Genomic DNA, 22,386 nt, shown 5'->3' with positions numbered 1-22,386 from the left:
TTTGATTTTAACTCCTCACATCAATGTTACGATGCCAATACTAAAATAAGAAAAATGCTCATTTCATAACAAATGGAAATTTTCTCATGATGTCTATATTATCAGTAACTTTAAAGAATAAGAGGAATTCTCTGGGAGTATATGTAAGAAAGGAATTAATTGAGAGGGGAATATTCTGTTGTTAGGATTTTAAAGTAAACATAAAAAAATTCATTATGAAATAATTTTTATTCCACTGCAGTGTTATTTAAAATTACAAAAATATAAGCAAATATCATCCAATGTCAGAAGAGATTCGGGGTGGCCATCTTGTACTTAGTGACAAAATAACAGTATCACAGAAATGTTCAATTCATTAAAAAGAATAGTCAAGTTTCATTTGAGTCATAATTAAGATAAACTTTGTGTATATCGTTAAACTTTCATTTGGCTTATACAATTCCATTTTCTCCAACTGGAAGCTGTGTAGGATCCAGGCCGACTCTCTTCATCGATACGGCAATATCAAACAAATAGTCGTAACACTCACACCTATAAAAGAAAAAGCAAAGAACTGAAGGTCTCAGTGAAAGAGAGTTCTCCAATCCTACCAGTCACGTTTCTCCTCTCCATAAAGCCAACCTTGTTTCTCGTGCATTTTTTTTCCCTCAATTCCAGGCCAAATTTTCTCACTTTGCCCCCAGCATTATTAAAACATGGAAAGGAATCCTACTGAATCATGCAATCATATTACATGCTTCCCAGGACATAAAGGGAGTTTAAAATATACTACTTATATAAATTTAAGTTGTTGTTGTTTTTACCATGTGTCACTTTTTGAAAAAAAGTGTAGGAAATCATTATATAACTTGGGTTAGCTTTATTCTTCCTTCTAGCCTTAAACTTGGAGAATGAGATCTGTTTCCTTCTTCTTTGTCAAGTGCATGATGGCACCTTGCCAAATAACAGCTTGTCCAATAAATATTTCATAATACAAATCAAATATCTAGAAATAGTAAGTTACTTAAATTTAAACCAATCTGACCAATAATACACACACACAAAATCATAGTTCCTTTCAGATCACAAAACATACTTCATTCCCTTTCACATTTCGAGTATGGTGACTTGTCCCAAATGTCCTATGATTGATACTTACATGGTTTTAGCCTTCTCCCAGGTTTCTCCCCAGACATACATGCCATGACGCCTGACTAGGACCGCGCAGGAGTCGGGGTATTCATTTATTGCACGAGCCATTCGTTCTTTGAGGTCTTTCTCCTCAGGTGTGTTCTCAATAATGGGTACCACTAACATATCATCATACCTACAGAACAAAATAAGCCATTTTTTCCCCATTAAAACAAATAAAGGTATTCGTATGTTAAGTTTATAATTTTTTTTCAAGTAAGCAGTTAGACTTTCTCTTTATATCTGAAAGCCATTCCAAATTACAGACAAGATGTTGCATGTTATTCTGTATATCTTGCATAAACAGCTGTATCAAAAGACGCCTTGGGAGTTTGGCAGGTATTATTCTAAGTATAAGTGGCAGAAATTTGTACAGGATACCAAAACCTAACAAAGAAATGATCAAGATCATACATGTATTTCCTTGAAGCAGAGAAAACCATAATATTTTCAACAGGTGATGAGACATGATAGATTGGATAACCAGAAGCATAGAAAGGATTAACAATTTAACTACTTATTAAGTATGAATTTTCCAAAGATACAAAATCCATTCCTTTTATCTCTGGAAGACCCCAAAGTGTTTCAGGCAAATAAATACAGGTGTGGTTTGTGGCACTGGGATAGCAAGAATCTTCTGGAAATAACTCTGAATATGATGTGATAATATTTTCAGAACAGTCTCAAGTCTGTGGCATTAGAACTTCTTTAGCTTCCACCTTTTTTCAGGAAATACATGTGATAAAATTGGCACATGTGTTTCCTTTCTGTTTGTGTAAGATAATATTTAAGTGAATAATTTAGTTACTGATAAAATTAAGTCTATCTCTGAGGTTGTTTATACCCAGTCAAACTCAGACATGTTTTCCCTTTTACATGAATTTCTCTTGCCTTGTTAATGTAACATCTGCTTTTTCACTACCTCTGCAATGGCCAAACTAAACAACAAACAAGTTCTAGGTATAGTTTTACCACAACCTGCAGCTTTAGGACAGGAATAGGTTAAGTAGCTGTCATGTAAGGAGATGTTTACTATTTCATTTAAGTAAAATAGAAGTAATAAAAGAATATTCTTTTTAAAAAAGATTTTATTTATTTATTTGACAGACAGAGATCACAAGTAGGCAGAGAGGCAGGCAGGGGAGGGGGGAGCAGGCTCCCCACTGGGCAGAGAGCCCGATGCCCGACTCGATCCTGGGACTCCTGGATCATGACCTGGGCCGAAGGCATCTGCCCAACTGACTGAGCCACTAAGGCCGGCCCCCAATTAAAGAATATTCTTAAACATGGAAGGAATGAATTGCTAATCCCAAACATTTCCTAATTTTGGCCAAGAGAATCACAAACATATATCTTCCTTGAACCTATACTGAATAGTCAGACATCTTTTCGGGGGTAAAATAATATTATAGCGCTATAAGACCTGAAATTCAATCTGAATCACCTACTTTACATAGAGAACACTAATTCTTCTGAGTTAAATGAGGAACAGAGCCAGGATGGTCCTTTGATCATTAAACAGTGTTCTTTTCACTCTACCACAGGCGTGTTGCTGCCAGGAGAGAGGACAATTACACTTACATGTGGGAACCTCCCCTGAGGAGAATTAGGTATGTATTTGAAAGTTTTTGTTTTTCAAGATGGACTTAAAGAAAAAAAAAAAAAAAAGACATATCTCTGCCCCCTGAGTGGTGATAATGAGCCTGTTTCTTTTTTCTTTCTTTTTTTTTTTTTAAAGATTTTATTTATTTATTTGACAGAAAGATCACAAGTAGGCAGAGAGGCAGGCAGAGAGAAAGGGGGAAGCAGGCTCCCCGCCAAGCAGAGAGCCCGATGCGGGGCTCGATCCCAGTACCCTGAGATCACGACCTGAGCTGAAGGCAGAGGCTTAACCCACTGAGCCACCCAGGCGCCCCGATAATGAGCCTGTTTCTGATTTCCAGGCTCAAAGAGAATTGCCAAGGACATTTCAAAAAAGTTTGTATTCTTTAAGTTCCAAAACATTTAAAATAATATATGAAATGTGTATGTTATGGTGCATAAGAAATGGTTATCTTTTCATTCATGGCATTCTTTTCCCCACAGAATTCCAAAGGCTGTGGAATTCTACTGTGGTGCTCCTCTAGGCACCCTGTTATACCTCCTTCTGACCTAATTTTATTTCTTCACCAAAGCAATCAAATGCTGAGGAAATTAAAAGCACGCATAATGCTTCTCTTTCAAGACCCAGAATGGAAAAGGCAATGTGGAGCTATACTTTCTTTAGTATGTACACTTCCATAATTTAAACATTTAACTTTTTCACAGTGCCAAGGAATGCTGTAGGCATACAATAAATATTAACTAAAATCAAATCATAGTAAGTTCTCGGCACACTAGTTTAAACTTGTACATTCTACGACATGGAGTAACAATAAGATATTGCCATCAGAACACTTTAGAAAAACTGGCACCCACTTCCTCTAAGCAAGATAAGGTAGAATCAGGCCCTTTAGCAAATTAATAAGCTCAGAAATAGAATGTCAATACATTCAAAAGAAATGCTTAGCTTGTACCTGAGCACTGAGAACACGTTTCTTCCTGTCCCTGTATTCTAGATTGGCAAATAATTACTACATTTTTGTGGGCTGGTGGATTTGATTTTATCTAGAAGGTTCTATTTAACCATCTATGCCACTTTCCATTCTGAAAAATTATAAAAATACAGAGATCTACTTAATTGAAATAATTGCACAATGTTTATAAATACTAAAATGTTCTGGAAATTCCAAATTAAATCAGGATGAAGTAGAAACTTCAGTGAGGGCTGAAGCTTCCTGGAGACCAAGTGAAAGTAAGGGGATCTTGCTCTCTGGGTGACTTCACTTGGAACATAATCTTTCCATCTCTACAGAAAGCTCAGCCAAGGGTTTTTCACTTTATTCTGACAAATGTTTCATTATTCATGTTGCTAATAATTTACCAAGGTTGGGGCAGGAGTAGGGAAGGAGGAGGGGAAGTGTCTGATTTGTGTCACTGAGAACAGATCTGTATAATAGTATAATAGTAAGTGGGCTCTTATTTAACATAGATCTCACAATATCTCATTAAAGGCATAAAAAGATCAGCAGCCTCTTTATCAGAAGACAGAAAAGTACTTTTCAAATTACTTAAGCAAAAATAGAAAACAAATACCTGTAATACCCTCCCGAAGTACATTTCCTTATACCTTTGATCATCTCTTGATGGGTAATTTTAAACTCTCGTCCTGGAAAGAGAAGGGTGGCCATGACTGCAGCTTTTGAGTGGGTATGAATCACTGCACCTGCTCCTGGAGGAGGAAGAAAAAAGTCACATGCCCAGTGAAGACGAAATGCTACCTTTTAGAGAAATATCTATGTATGTATATATACAACACATATATTTATTCGTATATGATTCTGAACTTGCTTTTCTTGGCATGGAATCATAAGTTGGCAGCAGACAGGAGGGTAGGAAGGGAAGGAGGGAGGAAGAGAGAAATAGTAACAGAGAAGCTGGAAAGCAAAAGGCATTTAACTTTTATCTACATTGGGACAATGCTCAATACTTTACACGTGGCTCAAGAAATAGCTTTAGATGGTTTGAAGTACAGCTGTAATAATCATGGAGATCATAGTCAAAATGGTACCATTTTCTGCCTACCTCTCATCGTGTAAGCATTCATGAAAAGAGGAGTACACTGGCTTTTTTTAAGATTCTTACATGGCGGAGGTCCACTTATGTCCTGTTCATTGATGTCACAAACAAACATATCTTCAGGCTGTTTATAGAGTAGGGAAAAAGAAAAAAAGGCTTATACAGTATCGGTTAGAAGTGTCCCTTTTCTTGTGTGTGCTAATATATATGTAAGCATATTTAACTTATATTTTAAATATCCATATACAGTTTCTCTTTGAAAATGTTTTAGTCATTTTGAGAAATAAAAAATGTTTCCACTGATGACTATTCTCAAGAGTTAAAATTCTTCCTTTAGAATTTGAAGAAACAATTGATGTGGAAATTTTCATATGTTTGTAATGATATTGCTGTTTTCATTTACGTAGCTTCTTAGATTTCCTCTGCAATTTCACAACTATATTTCAGGGAAGCTATACAAAGAAGTCATCATTCTGAGATGGCTACAGTTCTTTTTTTATATTTCATGACATGAGGAAAAATCTAGAGTAGAATTTCTAATCTCTTGAGAAACTTCACTGGTGATCAGAACCATGTTCACCTCAATAAAGCATATTATTTTAAAGTTCAAGCAGTTAAGCAGATGCATGGATTTTTCCTAGTAGGGCAGGCATACTTCCGACTTGTGACTTTCACTTGCCAGGGTTTATTACAAACTACAGTCTAAATGTTTTATTAATGAAGCATTATGCCTTAGCTAGAAGTTAAGTGCTATATGTTTGTTCTAACTAGATTTTGAGTCTTCTAAGCATGAGTATGGAATGAGACTTCTCAAAGATTTGAAATAAAGTTTTATAACTTTAGATTGGAATAGCCTGGCTATTGCTAAATATGAGCCAGTTTGGTCCATTTGAGACTATCAGTGTGATTCCCCTACTAGCCTGATAAAGATGGTGGTATAATGCTGCAAAATGAGAATCGCTTTGTAAAGATTGCGCTCTTCACTTGTGCCCTCTAGAGGTTGAATGAGAATTCAAAACATATTAGTTGCATGGAGATTAATCACCTTAAAAAATTGTTAATAGTCACTTAACAAATGTTTATTGATTATTTAAACTATAACAATATTACCCCCTTCAAAACTTCTTTTGAGATTAATTCCATTTCACAAAACAATAGTCAAATAAACAAGACAAGTCATTTGGTGTTAAGAAGGATCCCTTTAACATACCTGAATCCGTTCCTTTTGCACTCCTGAAGGAGCAATGTAGATTTCATTGCTGGTAACACAAAATATAGAAATTGGCATTTATTTAACTCTACTGTTCTGCTTTTGACCAAAGACAACTGTATTCTTGCAGTCCAATCATCAATATTCTTTATACATCAAGTCACACAGAAAGCTGCTTGATTTTAATTAATGGCATATGCTGTATAGAAAGAATATCAAATTACTGTAATGTCTTTATAATGCCGGTGGCACAGCAAAAAATATATATATACATATAATATGTATATTATATGTAAAATTATAATAGATATAGTTTTTCACATATATTTCTCTTTACAGTGCAAAATCAATGATCAGAACTACTGGTTAGGGGAAATACAATTCTAAAAACACAAGTCTTTAGCATCTTTAAGCTCGAGTAAGAAGTTTATCTTATTACACGTGGAGTATTTATTATAAAATCCATTCAGAAGAAAGTACGCTCCTGAGGAGCAGACCTCCGTCTTACAAGGGATCAAGTTTAACTTTATTGCTTCAAAAGCTCTTCTTATAAAACATGAAGTTCGGGGACCCCTGCTGGACAGCTTGTTAAATTACAGCATTAACAGGTCTACTTTCTGGGTGGAACACACACTTCCTATTTGAAAAGCACATCTTTCTTGTGAAAATATTTGGTAATAAAGCTAAAACAACAGCAGAAAGTTAAAAATATAAAAGGCATGCTTACATCTTGAGATCTTCCTGTTACAGAATGTTGTGGTCCTAAGGGAGATGTTATATATTCTACTTAACAGAAAGTACTCTCAAATTTGATTGGGAAATCAATTTCAAAACCTTCGCTAAATTCTCTCTGCCCTCAACAAGGTCCTTTGGCTCCTTTGTCAGTTTCAGCTCCTGCCAGAGGGTATTAAAGAGCTGCCACGTACATGCAAATGAAGGAAATCCCAGCACCTGCCTGCTCCAGCTTCTGCCACTGAGCCATGAATAGAGGGACACTGAATATTAACTGTCCTAGTGAAAATGAGGATGATGGCCTATATTGAATCAAGCTATCAATCCAGTTGGGGTTTTTAATAAACCTACAGACTTGTAACTGACACAAATGAAAGTTCCTTTAAGGGTCCACTTGTAAACTAAGGTCTACAAAATAAATGCCTGAAAATGGGAGAGAAATCCAAAGCACAGCAAGCTATCTCAATCATTTGTTTTCACAACACAGCTCAATTTAAGGCTTTGTTCCATAAGAAAACATGGAGCGGCATTCTTCTAGAATCAGTGGAATTGGTAGGGGTCATACTGTTAAAAAGGGCCCTTTGAAAATAACAGGGATCCAAATCTTTTGTCCTTGGGTAACATGGAAGCAATTCGAGAGCCATGTGTGGTACGAAGTTAGTGGATTTGTAGGGTAAGTCTTCTTCTATGGGGAGAAATTTATGCAATCCTGGGAAGAGACCCAAATAAAGTTCAAAACAGCCTGCTGATAAATAAAATCCACTTACAAAGTGGGAAAATCCAGGGTATTCTGCTATCAAATAATTTGGTAATCTGAATCTGTTTTTACTGCTGCCTTTCTGAAAACAAATCAGTTTAGACTGATCAACTTTGGGTAATTAAAAGATTAGCTAAATAGGTTGTGGAAAAAACATATTTACGCCTATAAAGAAGGAGCTATCAGGATAAAAATAGGAAGATGATAGAGACTTTATTTTAGGAGGGAAATACGCCAAGGCCTAAAAGTGAAGTCTTTACTTGGTGCTATAAGCTGCAAACGAAAAGCATTTTTGAATTTGAAGGCATTAAGTTTTGGAATTTATTTCTCCATACTCCCTGCTCTTTCACTATTTAGTAAGGAGGGGGACAAAATTCAAGAGTTCCCAATACATCTGTGTTCAGTTGCTTCTATTTTTATTTATTGTCTAGTTATTAAAAAAAAATTTAAATCTTACACCTCAGTTATCTTGTCTACAGTATGGGTTGATTAATTTTAATTCTAATAACATGCCCAAGGATTATGTCTCTGACACACGACGATATCATAACATGAAAACAGGAAATGTTAAATGTGAATGACAGTGACCCAACCTAAATACAGCGGCTGCCGAGTATCCTGGAATTGCTTATGATTACTGTCATTTTCTTGGTCTTCCATTTCCTCCTTCTGATTTGACACTCGTATGGATCTTAAGCTGTCTTTTATATACATCTTTTGGGATTACACAGACTACACACAAGTAGCATAATCTAGGATCATATCGGCCAAACCTTGTCAAGTAAATAATTTTATGTTCCCAAACACAATCTATTTATTGGGTTTATCCTTCATTCCAAATTTATTTGCTTTAAGCTTCAGGCAAAGAAAAGTGAAGTTTTACTAACAGCATGGGTATAACTTAGTGGATAAAGTTAATGATGGGGACTTATAAAGTCATTTAAATATTAGGGAAAAAACTGGACGTTTTACTACAAATTACCCATCTTACTTTGTAAAGCACAAATTTAGTGAGATTCCAAACAATGCCATATAATTGTGGCTGTTTCCACCCGTGACCTCCAGGAGGAGCTCCTCACCTATTAAGAATCTAACTAAGGGCAAAGCATTTTACGCTGATGATGCAATGTCCCCATTAATTGATTGTAGTGCTATAAAAACCATTTAATTTTAAAAGGTGCCAGTGAGTGTTTTAGAGTGACCACCCACAATTTCAGTGCATGGGTTAACAAAATTCTTCTAGAAAGAACACAGTCTTTTATGTCTTTATGATAAAAAAAAATGTGGCTGTTTCTTTAAAAAGCCACTTAGAAAACAGTTATTGTAAGTGAGCTGGGTAGAAAGCTCTATTTTGTACACGCATAAACTTTCTGCATATGTGAATAAAAAGCAGTTAACTAAAGGCAATGTTTAGAGTATAATTTGTCATAAATACAGCTGAGAAAACAAATTACTGGGAACTCCATGAAATGAGTGGATAAATGAAAACAACAATGACAAACATTGTTATTACAGGGCTTTGCTCTGAACAGGTCAACTTGGGAGGTTTTGGCAAAATCACCTGAAAACCTGCAAAGTGCTGAACTGACACAGGAGCACCACGGGGTGATGGTAAGAGGGGAGGCACAGGGGACGTGCGATGTCCCATGAGGAACATGACCCTTCCAGACAGAGCATATCCCGATACATGTAACTGTGACAGTTAAGGCCCCATAGTTCAATTAATATTCTATGAGTAACTTGACAGTTTGAAACAGGTGAAATTTCACTGGCATCATCTTGTAGTATGCCGATACTAGATGTTCTAGATGTTCTGATTAAGTTTTATGTTCCATTCCTTTCTAGGAAATGCAGCCTCCTAGGGGGTGTTACTATATATATTTGAGATTATACAAGTGTTATAGTAACTCAATTTTGCTAAAGAAAGTGAATTAGGATAAAGAAATAAATCAAGTTACTTAGTTTAACATTCAGCCTCCAGACAATATTATTCCTAAAACATTTCAGGAGAAAAAAATTCATCCTCTTCTAAAACACTGAAAAGAACGAGATTCCACAACCTGCATTTTCATCGTTAGTAGGTTATGCACCACTTCTTCTTCTTAGAGGAAAGACACTGAATAAATCTTATGAACAATTAAATACTATTCATTCCTTCTGTTTCAGCCAGTGCCTCGTGTTTTGTCCTCTGAGCAACAAAGATCAGCAGGTGCTGTCCATTGATGATGACATACGATGCATTTAGAAAGGCATATTGCCTGTCTTGTGACTTAATAAAATGTATTTTTTAGTATTTTTGATGGCTTGTCATCTGTATTTAAGTGACTTTTAAAATATGTATCTGAACCTTTAAAACAAATCCTGTTCACTTAGAGGTCCGGGACCTTTTCTAATTCCAGCCATATAAACATACTGGGCAGCATGTTATTTAATTTTGGTACTCCAAAGACTGAGGACCAAATTATTCTGATTAGAAGTTGTGGTTCTTAAATCCTTAGGTATTTTTTTATTTCTACAACTTCTGCACACTTACTATTCAGTTATGCAAATATTCATTTCTCCATTTAGAAACAAAATATTTCTAGTATCACATAAAACTGGCACCAGGTGTTCTTTTGACATAACACATATTGGGCTTTTCACTGGACTACTTATATGGATAATTCCCAGAAGTGAAATCAGCCCCAAACTTACCCATGTTTCAAGCTAATTCCTCCTCCAGTCCCAGTGACCCAACCCAAATGGTAAAACTGTTTGCAAAGCTCTGGAATCAGGTATCTTGGATGTTCCTTGTCCTTAAAAAGAAGATAATGATTTTTCCAATAGACATTATATTATCAGGTGACTTTTCTAGCTGACAACTCTGTTAAGAAGCCTATGTAAGGGGGTGCCTGGGGGGCTTAGTCAGTTTAGCGTCTGCATTCGGCTCAGGTCATGATCCCAGGGTCCTGGATGTCCAGGAGTCCCCTGTCAAGTGGCAGGGGCAGGGTGGGTTCCCCCTAACTGCTCAGCAGGGAGTCTGCTTCTCCCTCTCCCTCTGCCCCTCCCCCATCCCCACTTGTGCTCTCTCTCAAATAGATAAATAAAATCTTAAAAAAAAAAAGAGAGAGAGACTGAAGGAAGTTTAAGAAAATCTACCATAGAGAAGGTACCACGAGGGAGAAAACTATTAGAAAACATGCTTTGTTTTTAATGCTTAGAAGGTGGATCTCCTGCTGTTATTTGGCAACATGGAATTATTCAGAATAGGAGCATTTAGTACAACACCATGGGACAGGCTGCAATAACAAGGTGGGAGATGCCCAGTATATATAAGTGTCTACTACAATGGCTGAAATAAAACAGAATCTAGTGCTGAGAGGAACATGCTTCTGTCTGTCTACCGAATTTTTTTACACAAAACATCTTACTCAATTAAGTCATGAAATACATATGACAGCTATGTGTTCATATTCTGTGTTGGTTCAATTTTATTTTTATTCTAAAATCTTTTTTCCAGTGATTACACTGTTTTCTCTTATTACAAAAGCAATACTCACTATGGAGTATAAAGTCAAGAAAATAACATGGAAAGGACTCACTAAGAAGCAATCACCATAAACACTTTCTGGGCCCATTCTGAAGGTATGTGTATCTGGGAACAAATGTTTGCAGGCTGGGATAAATTTCAAGCTTTATGTATTTTTATTGAAGTAGAATTGACATTTGACATTATAATAGTGGATAACATGAAGAGTAGATATTTGTATATATTGTGAAATGATCAGCACAATAAGTCTAGTTAAAATAAGAGCTTATTTTTATTAAGTCTAATGATTACTTTTTTAGGAAAAAAAATCAATGTTTCCCCCGTTTTTAAAAGATAAAATTAAAGAAAATGAAAATAATAAAGAAACACAATGAATTCTACTTTTGCAGTATGAAATACAACCCTTAACTTGAAAACAACTAAAAATGCTAAGTAAGTTTTTTTAAAAGCATTTCTTTTTTTTTTTTTTTAAGATTTTATTTATTTGGCAGGGAGATCACAAGTAGGCAGAGAGGCAGGCAGAGAGAGAAGGGGGAGTAGGTTCCTCCCTGAGCAGAGAGCCCGATACAGTGCTTGATCTCAGGACCCTGAGATCATGACCTGAGCCGAAAGCAGAGGCTTGCTTAACCCACTGAACCACCCAGGCGCCCCTTTTTAAAGCATTTCAAATTGCTAGGCTGGCAAGAAAGTAAGGTTTCACAGTAGCCATAAAAGAAACCAGGGTGACTCTACCTGAGAGGGAGGCTCTGAAGTCATAATTTCCCTGAAGGTATTTGCAGAACTCTGGTGAGCTTAAGCTTCAATTTTGATAGCTCTATAAGCCACTAGAAATGTGAGATAAAACCTAGGATGGCCTCAGAATGGGGTACCGGATAGAAAATCCCTCCATAGGCGTGTGACCAGACATGGAGCTACACCCTCCAGGTAAGGGTGAACAAGACATAGTGCTTGTGCACAAAAGCACAGCAAGGAAGCTTGCCTAGCTAAGTCTTGGCACTGAGTAAAGGGGAAAAACCTCTTTGAGTCCAAAGAGAATTACTGAACAGACCAAATTTTCAGCTATTTAACTGGCTTTGGAAATTATGGTGTTTTCCAAAATTCACTGTCAATATTTTACACATACACTGTATTTTGGTATAAATGATAATTTGATGGAGTAGACTTCAAAATATAAAATTAAGAACATGGGAATGTTAAAAGTGTTTGAAGTTCTGAGATAGCATAGGCTTAGGAGTTAATGGACATAAAGTGAAACTGACATTATAGCATTTATTGCTTATATGACTTTGGATTTCACTTTAATCCATAAAATGAGAGCGTTCTGAGGATTAAAAGGAGATATAGTGCTACAGGATTCCAGGTATGGGATGAAAAAGTTTTTTTTGTTTTTTTTTTTTAAGATTTTATTTATTTATTTGATAGACAGAGATTGCAACTAGTCAGAGAGGCAGGCAGGGAGAGAGAGGAGGAAGCAGGCTCCCTGCTGAGCAGAGAGCCCGATGTGGGGCTTGATCCCAGGACCCTGGGATCATGACCTGAGCTGAAGGCAGAGGCTTTAACCCACTGAGCCACCCAGGCGCCCCGAAAAAGTTTTTTTTTAAAAAGAGAAAATAATGAAGATAAAGCATCCACCAGGACAGTATGTGACACAGGGTTAGTTTCCCTCCCATGTTTTTTTTTCAATGTTAGGTTAGTTCAGGTGTACAATATACTGTATTTAACAGTTCTATATATTACCCAATGCTTACCACAGTAAGTATAGTTGCCATTGTTACCATACAATGTTATCACAGTATTATCGACTGTATTCCATATATTGTACTTTTCAACCCTGTGACTTATTTATTTTATAACTGGAAGTTTTACTTTCTTTCCTATTCTAATGTGTTAAAAATTCTTGAATTAAAAATAATAAGAATGCTGTGTTGCTTTTCCTTATATCTATCCTTACAAAATCTAGCCAGAATTATCCAAGCCCTGTATAATTTGCTATTTCCTTTTTTGGTGATACAAATGATATTTTAATTATATATTAAAGTACAGCTAATGAGAAGACTCCTGCAGTCTTCCAATCCTTAAAACCATCAATTTGCATAGCAAGTTGCAAACATTATAGAAAATGGTCTGTTATTATGGGTCTCTCCCCTTTTCTTTTTGTCTTTTCCAGTACTGAGTTAGTACAGCAATTAGCCCGCTTTGTGCTACAGGAATAACAATGATAAGGCAGCTGTTGTTAATAAAGTTTCATTCAACCGTTCAAATCCACAAAATTACAATTTCAGGGAAAATAATCATGAAGCAGTGGGAACTAACAAATATATTGGGTAAAATGCAGTCATCTAAATTGTTCAGAATGGTAAGGAAATAAATATTAGAACATATATTTCAGTAAGAACAGACAAGAAGGAAAAAGGTTAACATTTACTTCTCCCTGGAATGTCAGTAATATTACTTGTCTGTTACTGTTATGTCTGGTTTTCAATTAGAGTAAGAATGTTGAAAGACATTTCTAAAGTTGGATTACAATCAGCTTCTTATAGTAGAGATCCTATACCATGAAGGAGAAAGATTTAACAGTATTTTGTGTATATTAAAAACATTAAAGCCTAAAAAGTGGTTGAATCAATACTTTTAAAAATTTTCCAATCCAGTTGTTTTAAGGAAATCAGCTCTACTGTCACTGAGATACCTGGTCCCAGCCAACAATGACTCTAAACCCGCCCCTCTCCACCTTTTCTTTCAATTTAAGCATAAGAGAGACATGTTCTGCTTGGACAGAGGTTTTCCTGGAGGACTCTCCCCCAACTATAAAATCAACATGTCAAAGATATTTAACCCATCAACTAATGACAGAACCAGAAAGATGATACAACGATGTCCAAAGACAATGCAAAACACACATCCTTATAAAATAATCAGGAATCCTTGATTTACAAATAAGGAAAAACTGGACAATATCCCCCAGGCAGCAACAAATTCAATGTCCAGAATACAGGTCACATTTCTCTGATCAATAATCACCTGCACTGTGATCGGCATTCTATAGTTTACAGAGCTGCACAATAGCTCAAAGATGGCCCTAAGACACCTAGTGATTTTTTTTTTTTTTTTTTTGCTCATTTCAGTCTTTTCTAATTCTTGACACTGGACTAAGGCAGGGACTGGATGCAGGCAGAGCCAAGCTGTCAGCATTTTCTCTGTCCCTGGGCTTGCTTTCCCTCGGTCTCATTCACCTCTCTGTGCATAGGAGTTTTCTTTGCAACTTCACCTCCCCTCAGAGCCCTATTTCTCCCTTTGGCCTTTACCATACTTCTTCAGGTCAGCTGACACTGAATAGAAGAAATGAGAAGACCTGAAGCCGGCTTCAGCTTTGACCTCCCACTAGCTGAGTGCCCTCAGGCAAGTCAGTGACACTTTCTGGGTATCAGTTTCCTTATGTTAATAACTTGAATCCCTGATTCCCAGACTTCCCTAGATAGGCCAGCAATTTGTTGTTGTTTAAATTTCAGGGACTGACAGGTTGCCAAGTTATAGCATTTATTTCATTTAACCATCTATTATCATGCTCCTCCAAAAAGAAAGGGCATTTTAAAAAATATTTTATTTATTTACTTATTTGACAGAGAGACATCACAAGTAGGCAGAAAGAGAGGAAGGGAAGCAGGCTCCCTGTCGACCAGCGAGCCCGATGCGGGGCTCGATCCCAGGACCCCGAGATCCTGACCCCAGCCGAAGGCAGAGGCTTTAACCCACCGAGCCACCCAAGTGCCCCAGAAAGGGCATTTTTAACATAAAAAAAGTAGGATCATCTCAGAATAAAAGGTAGTCCTTTAAATTGAATGCATTAATTTTGTGAAATTCACTTTTTGATTTTCCTGATTTTTCTATTTTGCAATAATTGAGTAAAAACTCTTTCAGGGGGCACCTGGGTGGCTCAGTGGGTTAAACCTCTGCCTTCAGCTCAGGGCATGATCTCAGGGTCCTGGGATCGAGCCCCGCGTTGGGCTCTCTGCTCAGCGGGAGCCTGCTTTCCCTTCCTCTCTCTCTACCTGCCTCTCTGCCTATTTGTGCTCTCTCTGTTAAATAAATAATATATTAAAAAAAAAAAAAAACTCTTTCAGGAACTCCTATTTGGGGGAGGAATAGGGTGATCTTTTCCTATTTGGTCTCCTTGTCTACAATTTCTCCTTCCACTCCTTTTTCTCTGGCTTACCCTCCACTCTCCTGTTGGTACTAAAAGGATACACTACTTTGATCACTGAACCCCTTTTTCTCCAACCACAGAAAGCTCAAATGCTACATCCTTGGTCTGTTACTTAAGTCCTTCTGCTTTCTTACCCCAATTTACCTTTTCAAATATTTTCTTTCAGTTTATGTTTATATAAATCTCTTAGTTGGTATTCAATCTAGTTGTGGTAGTCAGCCTCCAGGATGAATCTCAGTGGTCCCTGCCTTCTGGTATTCACACCCTGGTGCACAGTCCTTCTCACCGTGTACCGGGGCGGGGCTGCATGACCAGGGACTGCAGTAGCAGGGCAGAAGAGATGGTAGGTCACTTCTGACAATAGCCTATAAAACACTGAGCTTGGTTGCTCTCTCTTGGCTCACTTGCTCCAGGGGAGCGAGCCAGCTGCTAAGTAGTAAAGGTACTTGGCCTATGCAGAAGGTCATGTGGTGAAGAGGTGTATGGGCAAAAGTCAGTGAGGAATGGAGGCCTGCCAACAACTACACAGGCAAGCTTGGAAGCAGACCTCCAGCTGCAGTCAGGCCTTGAGAGGACAGCAGTTCCAGCAGATGGTTTCATGGTCACCATATGAGAAACCTTGAGCCAGAATCTTGAGCCAAACGCTCCTGGATTCCTAATCCTCAGCAGCTCTGTGAGACAGTGCGTGCTTGTGTTTTAAGCCTAAGTTTTGGGGTATTTGTTATGGAGCACTAGTTAACTAAGACATATTTTCTTGCTAACCAAGTGCATCTTTTTTTCTTCGCACTGTTATTGCTCATGCTGGATTTCCAATTATCCCAACTCGAGCTGTCAGACTTCTGCTTGTTGGCCTTTATGCCAGACTCCCTACCCCCTTCACCTGGGATTCCTTCTCTCATCATCCCAGCAGGAAGTGATCATTCCCTCCTTTAATCCTGTGCCAGGACATTTGCTCTATGTATCTCTCCTTTGGTATTATAGAGCCTTCTTCTCAATCATTCTTTCAGCAAATTTTTACTGTAAGCCCTGAAGAAATGAATATGAGTAAGATAAAAATCCTTTCTCTTGAGAAGCTCACAATCTAGTAAAGAAGTTATGAAAAGACAATGCAATACATAATATAAGATAGTCCAAGGTAGCTACTGGTGGTGGGGGGTGGGCAGGAAGAGCTAGTGGTGGGAGGGTGCAGGAGCTGGGAACGCTTCACAGGGAAGGGGATGGTTGAACTAAGTCTTAATGAGGCACAGTCCGAGTATGCCGAGCATTTCCTGGCAATTCAGCCATGAACACTTGACAAAGTCCCTGCCCTGAAGAAATTTACATAGGAAGAAGGAAACAAACTAGGAACTTAGAGAAACATAGCAGAGATCAACTTTGATTGAGGTGGTTAAGGATAGCCTCTCTGAGCACATGAGGATCTAAAGCCTGCAAAGTGTGAAAAAAAACCAGTGTAATGAATGTGTTTGTACATGCAAGATTTTTTTTCTTAAATGTTTTACTTGTGAGATAGAGAGCGCATACAAACAGAAGCAGGGGAGAGGGGCAGAGGGAGAAGTGGACCCCCACTGAGGGGGGATCAATCCCAGGACCCAGAGATCATGACCTGAGCAGGCAGATGTTTATAGGACTGAGCCACCCAGGCGCCCCTCTCACTCAAGGTTTTATGTTGGGGAACAGCAAGCACTCCAGGCCAAGAACACAGCAAATGTGAAGGCCGTGGAATGAGATAGTGCTTGACATGTTTAAGGAACAGGAAAAAGGCCAGGTGGCCAGAGCAGAGTACTGACAAGGAAAGTGCAGATGAGTTTGCAGGGGCCATATCACAAAGGGGCCTGGAAGCCATGCTGATGAGAACAGTCTTGCTGAGAGGGAAGGCATTCATGGTCAGAGAGACAGGGAGAAGGGGAGAAACAACTTTTGGATGTGAGAGTGCAGGGAAATCCTGAGTAGAGGGATTGGCTTCTTCCACCTTGAGAAATGAGAAGATGGGTTCATGTTTAGACAGATCAGTAGGTTTTGTGGGAGGAAGGTGAGTAAGTTCATATCCAATGTCTTCTATTTTCTCGTTATGAACAAAGCCATCAGCTGAGTAACAATGTGAGGACAGGGTCTGTATGGGAGGCTTGAAAAGATAAAAAAGATAATATAAAAGATAAATACCTTGAAAAGGTATAAACTAGTAATTTCAGGGAGTGGGACAGTAAAGTACTAGGGAAACCCAGGATGGTTGCTGGGCAGTGTTAAGTGCCAATCTGAGGCGGAAACGTTGAAGATGAAGCAAGGCCGGTCCGTGTAGTTGTGTAGTTTTCTCTAGGAATGTGGCTCAGTACAATAACAAAAACGATAGTCAGTAGGGTTCATCTTGGGCTGGGGTTTTGGTAGGCCAACTGTATTTGTAAATTAGGTCAACCATGACCTTAAATAAGAATTGTTTCAATAGACAGGGTGTAGAAGCCAGATCTCAGTGGATGAAGTAGTGAATAAAACTTAGAGGCAGAGAATTCTAAGGACTCTCTCCATAGTGTGGCTGTGAAAGGCTGGATAGGGAAACAGAAGAGGAAACTGGTTAATACAGAGTTTTCTTTACAGGCTAAAAGGTAAAATTAGGAAAGAGGGAGAGATTAATGACATAGGAACGCAAAGCCTAAAATAGGTCAATTTTTGTCGAGACAGAGCAGCTGGAATTAGACCAGGGAGGTATTTACCTTAGACAGGAGGAGGAAGAAAGATGCAGGAAAATATGTAATAATATAATTAATAACAAAAATAGTTAACATTCACCAAGTATTTATTTTATACCACATACCAAAGGCTTTATATGCACAATTTAACTTACTCCTAATAACTGTATTATGCTAAAAAGATTAATGTCCAAGAGCACTCGGATGGCAACTAGCAGAACCAATATTTGCACAAGGAGTCAGATTCTGGATGTCTTATTCTTAACCCTTACATTATAACGTGGATGTCTTGTTCTTAACCTTTACATTATAACCTAGGTGGGAATGGGAAGAAATTGAAGAAGTTCAAACCTAATAGCTTCATTTTCTTTGTGATTTTGGAGGCAAAGTCCTCTTCAAAACAGGCTTAGAGGAGAGGACGAGGTGAGATGGTGAGGTTTTGGGATAGTCACTTAAGGTAAAGTGAAGGGAAGCCCCTCAGGGGACTACCATGAGGTGCTCAGTAGCTAGCCGCAGTAGGACACAGTAATATTTGTAGACACACAAATGTGTATCGTTGAGTGACCCTCCCCCCCATCCCTTGGGAGTTCTCAGTGGAAGACATTTAAGTAAAGGCAATCATTTATAATACGGGATGGAGGATCCTATGATAGAGGCTACACAGAGAGACCTGTATGAGTAAAGAAAGAAAAATCCTTCACCCAAAAAAGTATGGGCTAAAGGGGCAGTGGTTGGGCAGGGAAGGATATGGCCATGGGGATGGGCTGCTAGAGCAGAGGAGAGGGTGAAGATCTGATGAGGTCAAGGAAAACAGAGGGAAGGGTATTGAAAAACCTTGTGTTATCTTAATATCAAAGAACAAGAATTATTCAGGGTTAAGACATACAGGACACTGTGATAGGTAAGGTATAATTAAAAAATACAAGTAGTTCCTGGTTTACTTCCGAGCTAAGCATAGCTTCCTGAAGGACAGGAAACATGCTCTTGATATATCAATATACCTACCACAGTGCTTTGCTCAATGAACACTGGGTTAAGATCACATCTACATTAAGAAAAGTCCTATGGGGGCACCTGGGTGGCTCAGTGGGTTAAAGCCTCTGCCTTCAGCTCAGGTCATGATCCTGGAGTGCTGGGATCGAGTCCCACATCAGGCTCTCTGCTCTGCGGGGAGCCTGCTTCCTCCTCTCTCTCTGCCTGCCTCTCTGCCTACTTGTGATCTCTGTCTGTCAAAAAAAAAAAAGTCCTATGTCACAGGTTACAAACTGGTGGCCCATGGCCTGAACCAGACTTACAGGAAGTGGTTTACTGAAGTGCATATCCAAAACTGTTGAGTATGGAGCTATGGTAACCTGGTGAGCACATTTAGGTGGTACTCACCGGTCAGCTCGCTTTAGACCCCGAGCCGTCAGAGTTCTAAAGTTTTAAGAGAAGCCGGAAGAGCTCCATTTTGAAAGGTTGGCTCAAATTTTTTATGAGCAATGAAGTGAACTAAACTTGCCAGGTTTGGTTTGAGAATTCTCGTTTATTCTCATCCCTCTTGATTAAAGGCTCTCCCTGATGCTCATTTAGATTTTATTTCACCAAGATTTATTTACTGGGGGCATTAACATATGTGTTATTGAAACGTCTTAGCAACGATTCTAACAGGTTGCTTTCCTCACTTTCCGCACACACCTGCCTGGCCATCTGACTTGTATCCAACGTCCTCCCCCTTCTCACTCAATTTTCCCTGTCCAGCATTCCATCCTCACAGTCGTTTCTGCTCATCTGGGGAGTGAGTTACTCATACGAGATTGACAAGTATTTCGCAATAAAATCTCCCACGTGTTATTACTTTTTAATTGGAACCTTCAGTCCTAAAAAAGAATAACATGGGGAATAAGGAGGCTAATTTTAGGGAGGCTTTCCCTGCCTCTGAAGCAGGGTGTACTGCAATTATTTATCCGTCTAGTTTTCCTCCAGACCCCAGGCCATTTGTCTTAATCACTGCCGTATCCCTGAGCACGTAGGTGTTCCATAAAACTGTTGGGGAGTATACCCAGTGAACGAAAAGCAGATAAAGCCCGAGGGTGGATTTTCCTATGACTCCTGCTCAAGAAAGCGAGCTTCTCGGATCATCCCACAATCACTCTAAACTGAGTCAGGCAGAGAGGGAAAGCGCTGGCTCCTGGAGCACAGTCCAGATTCGGCCACCGTTTCCAGTGCGCCCACTGCCTGCCAAACGTACGGCTCGTCGCCAAGGGCGCAGAAAATAAGCTCGCGGACAAACAGCCTTAGCTCCATTTGCACTCGTGTTTCCCGTCGCCTTGTTTGGCCTGTATGTCCCCAAAGTTGTTTCAAAACACACTCAAGACACCCGGCGCTCTCCTCCTTTATTTTCCCTTTAAAGTGTCCGGCGCCGGGGCGCCTGGGTGGCTCAGTCGGTTAAAGCCTCTGCCTTCTGCTCAGGTCATGATCTCAGGGTCCTGGGATCGATCCCCGCATCGGGCTCTCTGCTTGGCGGGGAGCCTGCTTCCCCCCCCCCCCGCCTGCCTCTCGGCCTACTTGTGATCTGTCAAATAAATAAAAATCTTAAAAATAAATAAATAAATAAAGTGTCCGGCGCCCGGCGTCCGCCGTCGGAACCCAGCCCCGAGAGCAGGGACCACGGCGGGGTCGTGGCCTCGGGTCGGCCCGGGGAGCCAAAGCGGCGGAGAGCGGGGATCGCGTCGGCACTGGCCCCAGGCCCTGCGGGGCCGCGCTCCGAGCGCCCGCCGCCGCGTGCCACCAGCGCCTCACCTCCCGGCTAATCCCGCAGCCGTGGCCCCGCCCCTACCTGCGCGCCGCAGCGCAGCGAGCCGCAGTCTCCCTCCCGAGCGTGACAGCTCGACATGGCCCGGATGAGGAGAACCACGGCCTCCTATTCTCGCGGGCTTCGGAACCCGCGCTCAGTCTGGGCTAAGGAAGACCCGTCTGTGGTGAGCCCGCAACTGCAAACGGGCGGCGCTGAGGACAGCCCGAGGGCGGGGCGGACCAGGCGGAAAGCAGGTCTCAGAGGGCCTCGCGGAGGCGAGATCCGGAGGCGCGGCCTCCTAGCCGGGAGATGGGGCGAACGAGGTTGGAGGCGGGACTAAGGAGGGCCTCTTGCCTCGGAGATTCACGGACGCCGCAGGAGTTCGGAGGCGTGGCCAACATGACAGGAGGCGGGGCCCGGGAGGGTCTTGCTGACGGGGCCATCAGGCTGTGCCGCGGGCAGCCCGTGACAAGGCCGGGAAGATGGCGGCCTCCTGGAGGCTAGGCTGTGACCCTCGGGTGCTGCGCTATCTCTTGGCCTTCGGCGGGTGCCGAAGACTAGAGCTGGTGAAGGGCGCTTCCGGGTGGTCTGTCGGCCGCGGAGCTAGTTGGAGATGGCTTCACAGTACGCAGCGGCTGCGGGGTGAGTGGTCGGGGTCTCTCAGCTTCCCTGTGTAGCTGAGTAATGTAGCTGAGTAATGGGCCTGGGCCAGGGGCTTTTTGATTCAGGGCCTATCTGGGTCTGGAGGTGCCGGGGCTCTCTGTTCCTGAGACCTTTTCTTGGAGACGGATCCTCCGACTTGGCCTAGTGCATGTCGCGAAGGGTTTTCTTGGGAGCTGGAAGAACCTGACTCCGTTCCTGGGCCCCTGGTTGTTATGGCTTCTCTGTGACCTTGCCTTGGAATTTGAGTTGTGACGCGCAGAGACAGGTCCTAAACGCTTTTCTTCAGGCCACTTCTCAGTTATATCTCAGGTTCCCCTAGAGCTGTCAAGCTGCCCAAGGTTGCTGAAATGCAAAAGCCTCTGGTAGCCGTTCGTATACATTCTCTGGGCCCATCTCGACGGCGAGGTCCTTTCTTCCAGGCCCCTCGGGTTGCCCCGCGCGACGACTCGCAGAAGACTTAATTTGTAAATTCCTAGGGCATCACAGACGTAGGTGCACACGAATATTTTAAGCAAAATATGCGCTTAAAAGAGTGGCAGTTTTGGAGGGGAATCATACCAAGAAGCTATTACAAAAAAATGGCATTAAGTAATGACATTAACACGGTTCACACAATTCTTTCGGTATTTAACGGGATGCAATATAGTATGCCAGGCATTGTTTTTCTTTACGTGAGGGGAGGAGGGAGATATGGCTTACATTTTGTGTGTGTGATGTATTATTACCTGCCAGTCATCCTGGCCCTCCACAGTATAAATTTTAATATAAGAAACTAGGTGCGGTAGGCAGTGCTTAAATATTCTGAGCTACCTGAGGCTCAGAAAAAAACTACGTTACAAAGAGTCACAAGATGAGTGCACCGAGATTTTAAGATTTGGTGATGAGAAGAATTTATTTCAGTTTCTTCAGCTTAATATTTAATAAAATACCTCTTGGAGTAGTAGTACTTTAACTGTGTATAGAATTCCCTGTTTTCCCTTTCCTCATTTTGTTAAATATTAAACTTT

At 40.3% G+C, this 22,386-nt stretch overlaps 2 protein-coding genes across 3 annotated transcripts in view; one reads left to right on the top strand and one right to left on the bottom strand.

Moving 5' to 3' along the window:
* Nucleotides 1-209: 209 nt before the first annotated feature.
* Nucleotides 210-21,013, bottom strand: LOC123948382 (APAF1 interacting protein). Of its 2 annotated transcripts, none has more exons than XM_046015319.1 (7): nucleotides 20,759-21,013; nucleotides 10,221-10,321; nucleotides 6,038-6,086; nucleotides 4,834-4,951; nucleotides 4,345-4,480; nucleotides 1,139-1,306; nucleotides 210-531 (listed from the first exon to the last, which is right to left on the bottom strand). In XM_046015319.1, the coding sequence occupies exons 1-7, from the start codon at nucleotides 20,813-20,815 to the stop codon at nucleotides 432-434; spliced, it is 729 nt and encodes a 242-aa protein (XP_045871275.1). In that variant the 5' UTR covers nucleotides 20,816-21,013; the 3' UTR covers nucleotides 210-431. The 2 variants fall into 2 exon arrangements, with proteins under 2 accessions (XP_045871275.1, XP_045871276.1); XM_046015320.1 differs by having other exon boundaries at nucleotides 6,038-6,236; nucleotides 20,759-20,799.
* A 134-nt stretch (nucleotides 21,014-21,147) lies between these two features.
* PDHX (pyruvate dehydrogenase complex component X) overlaps nucleotides 21,148-22,386 on the top strand; it is a 67,758-nt gene continuing 66,519 nt past the window's right edge. The window contains exon 1 of the mRNA XM_046015317.1: nucleotides 21,148-21,358. Within this exon, the coding sequence (XP_045871273.1) occupies nucleotides 21,199-21,358 (160 nt within the window). The 5' untranslated portion in view covers nucleotides 21,148-21,198. The remainder of the gene's footprint in view (nucleotides 21,359-22,386) is intronic.

This window comes from Meles meles, chromosome 8, assembly GCF_922984935.1.
Source record: "Meles meles chromosome 8, mMelMel3.1 paternal haplotype, whole genome shotgun sequence".
NCBI classification, from domain to species: domain Eukaryota; kingdom Metazoa; phylum Chordata; class Mammalia; order Carnivora; family Mustelidae; genus Meles; species Meles meles.
The sequence above is the reverse complement of the archived record's forward strand: the minus strand, read 5'-3'. Positions and strand labels throughout refer to the sequence as shown.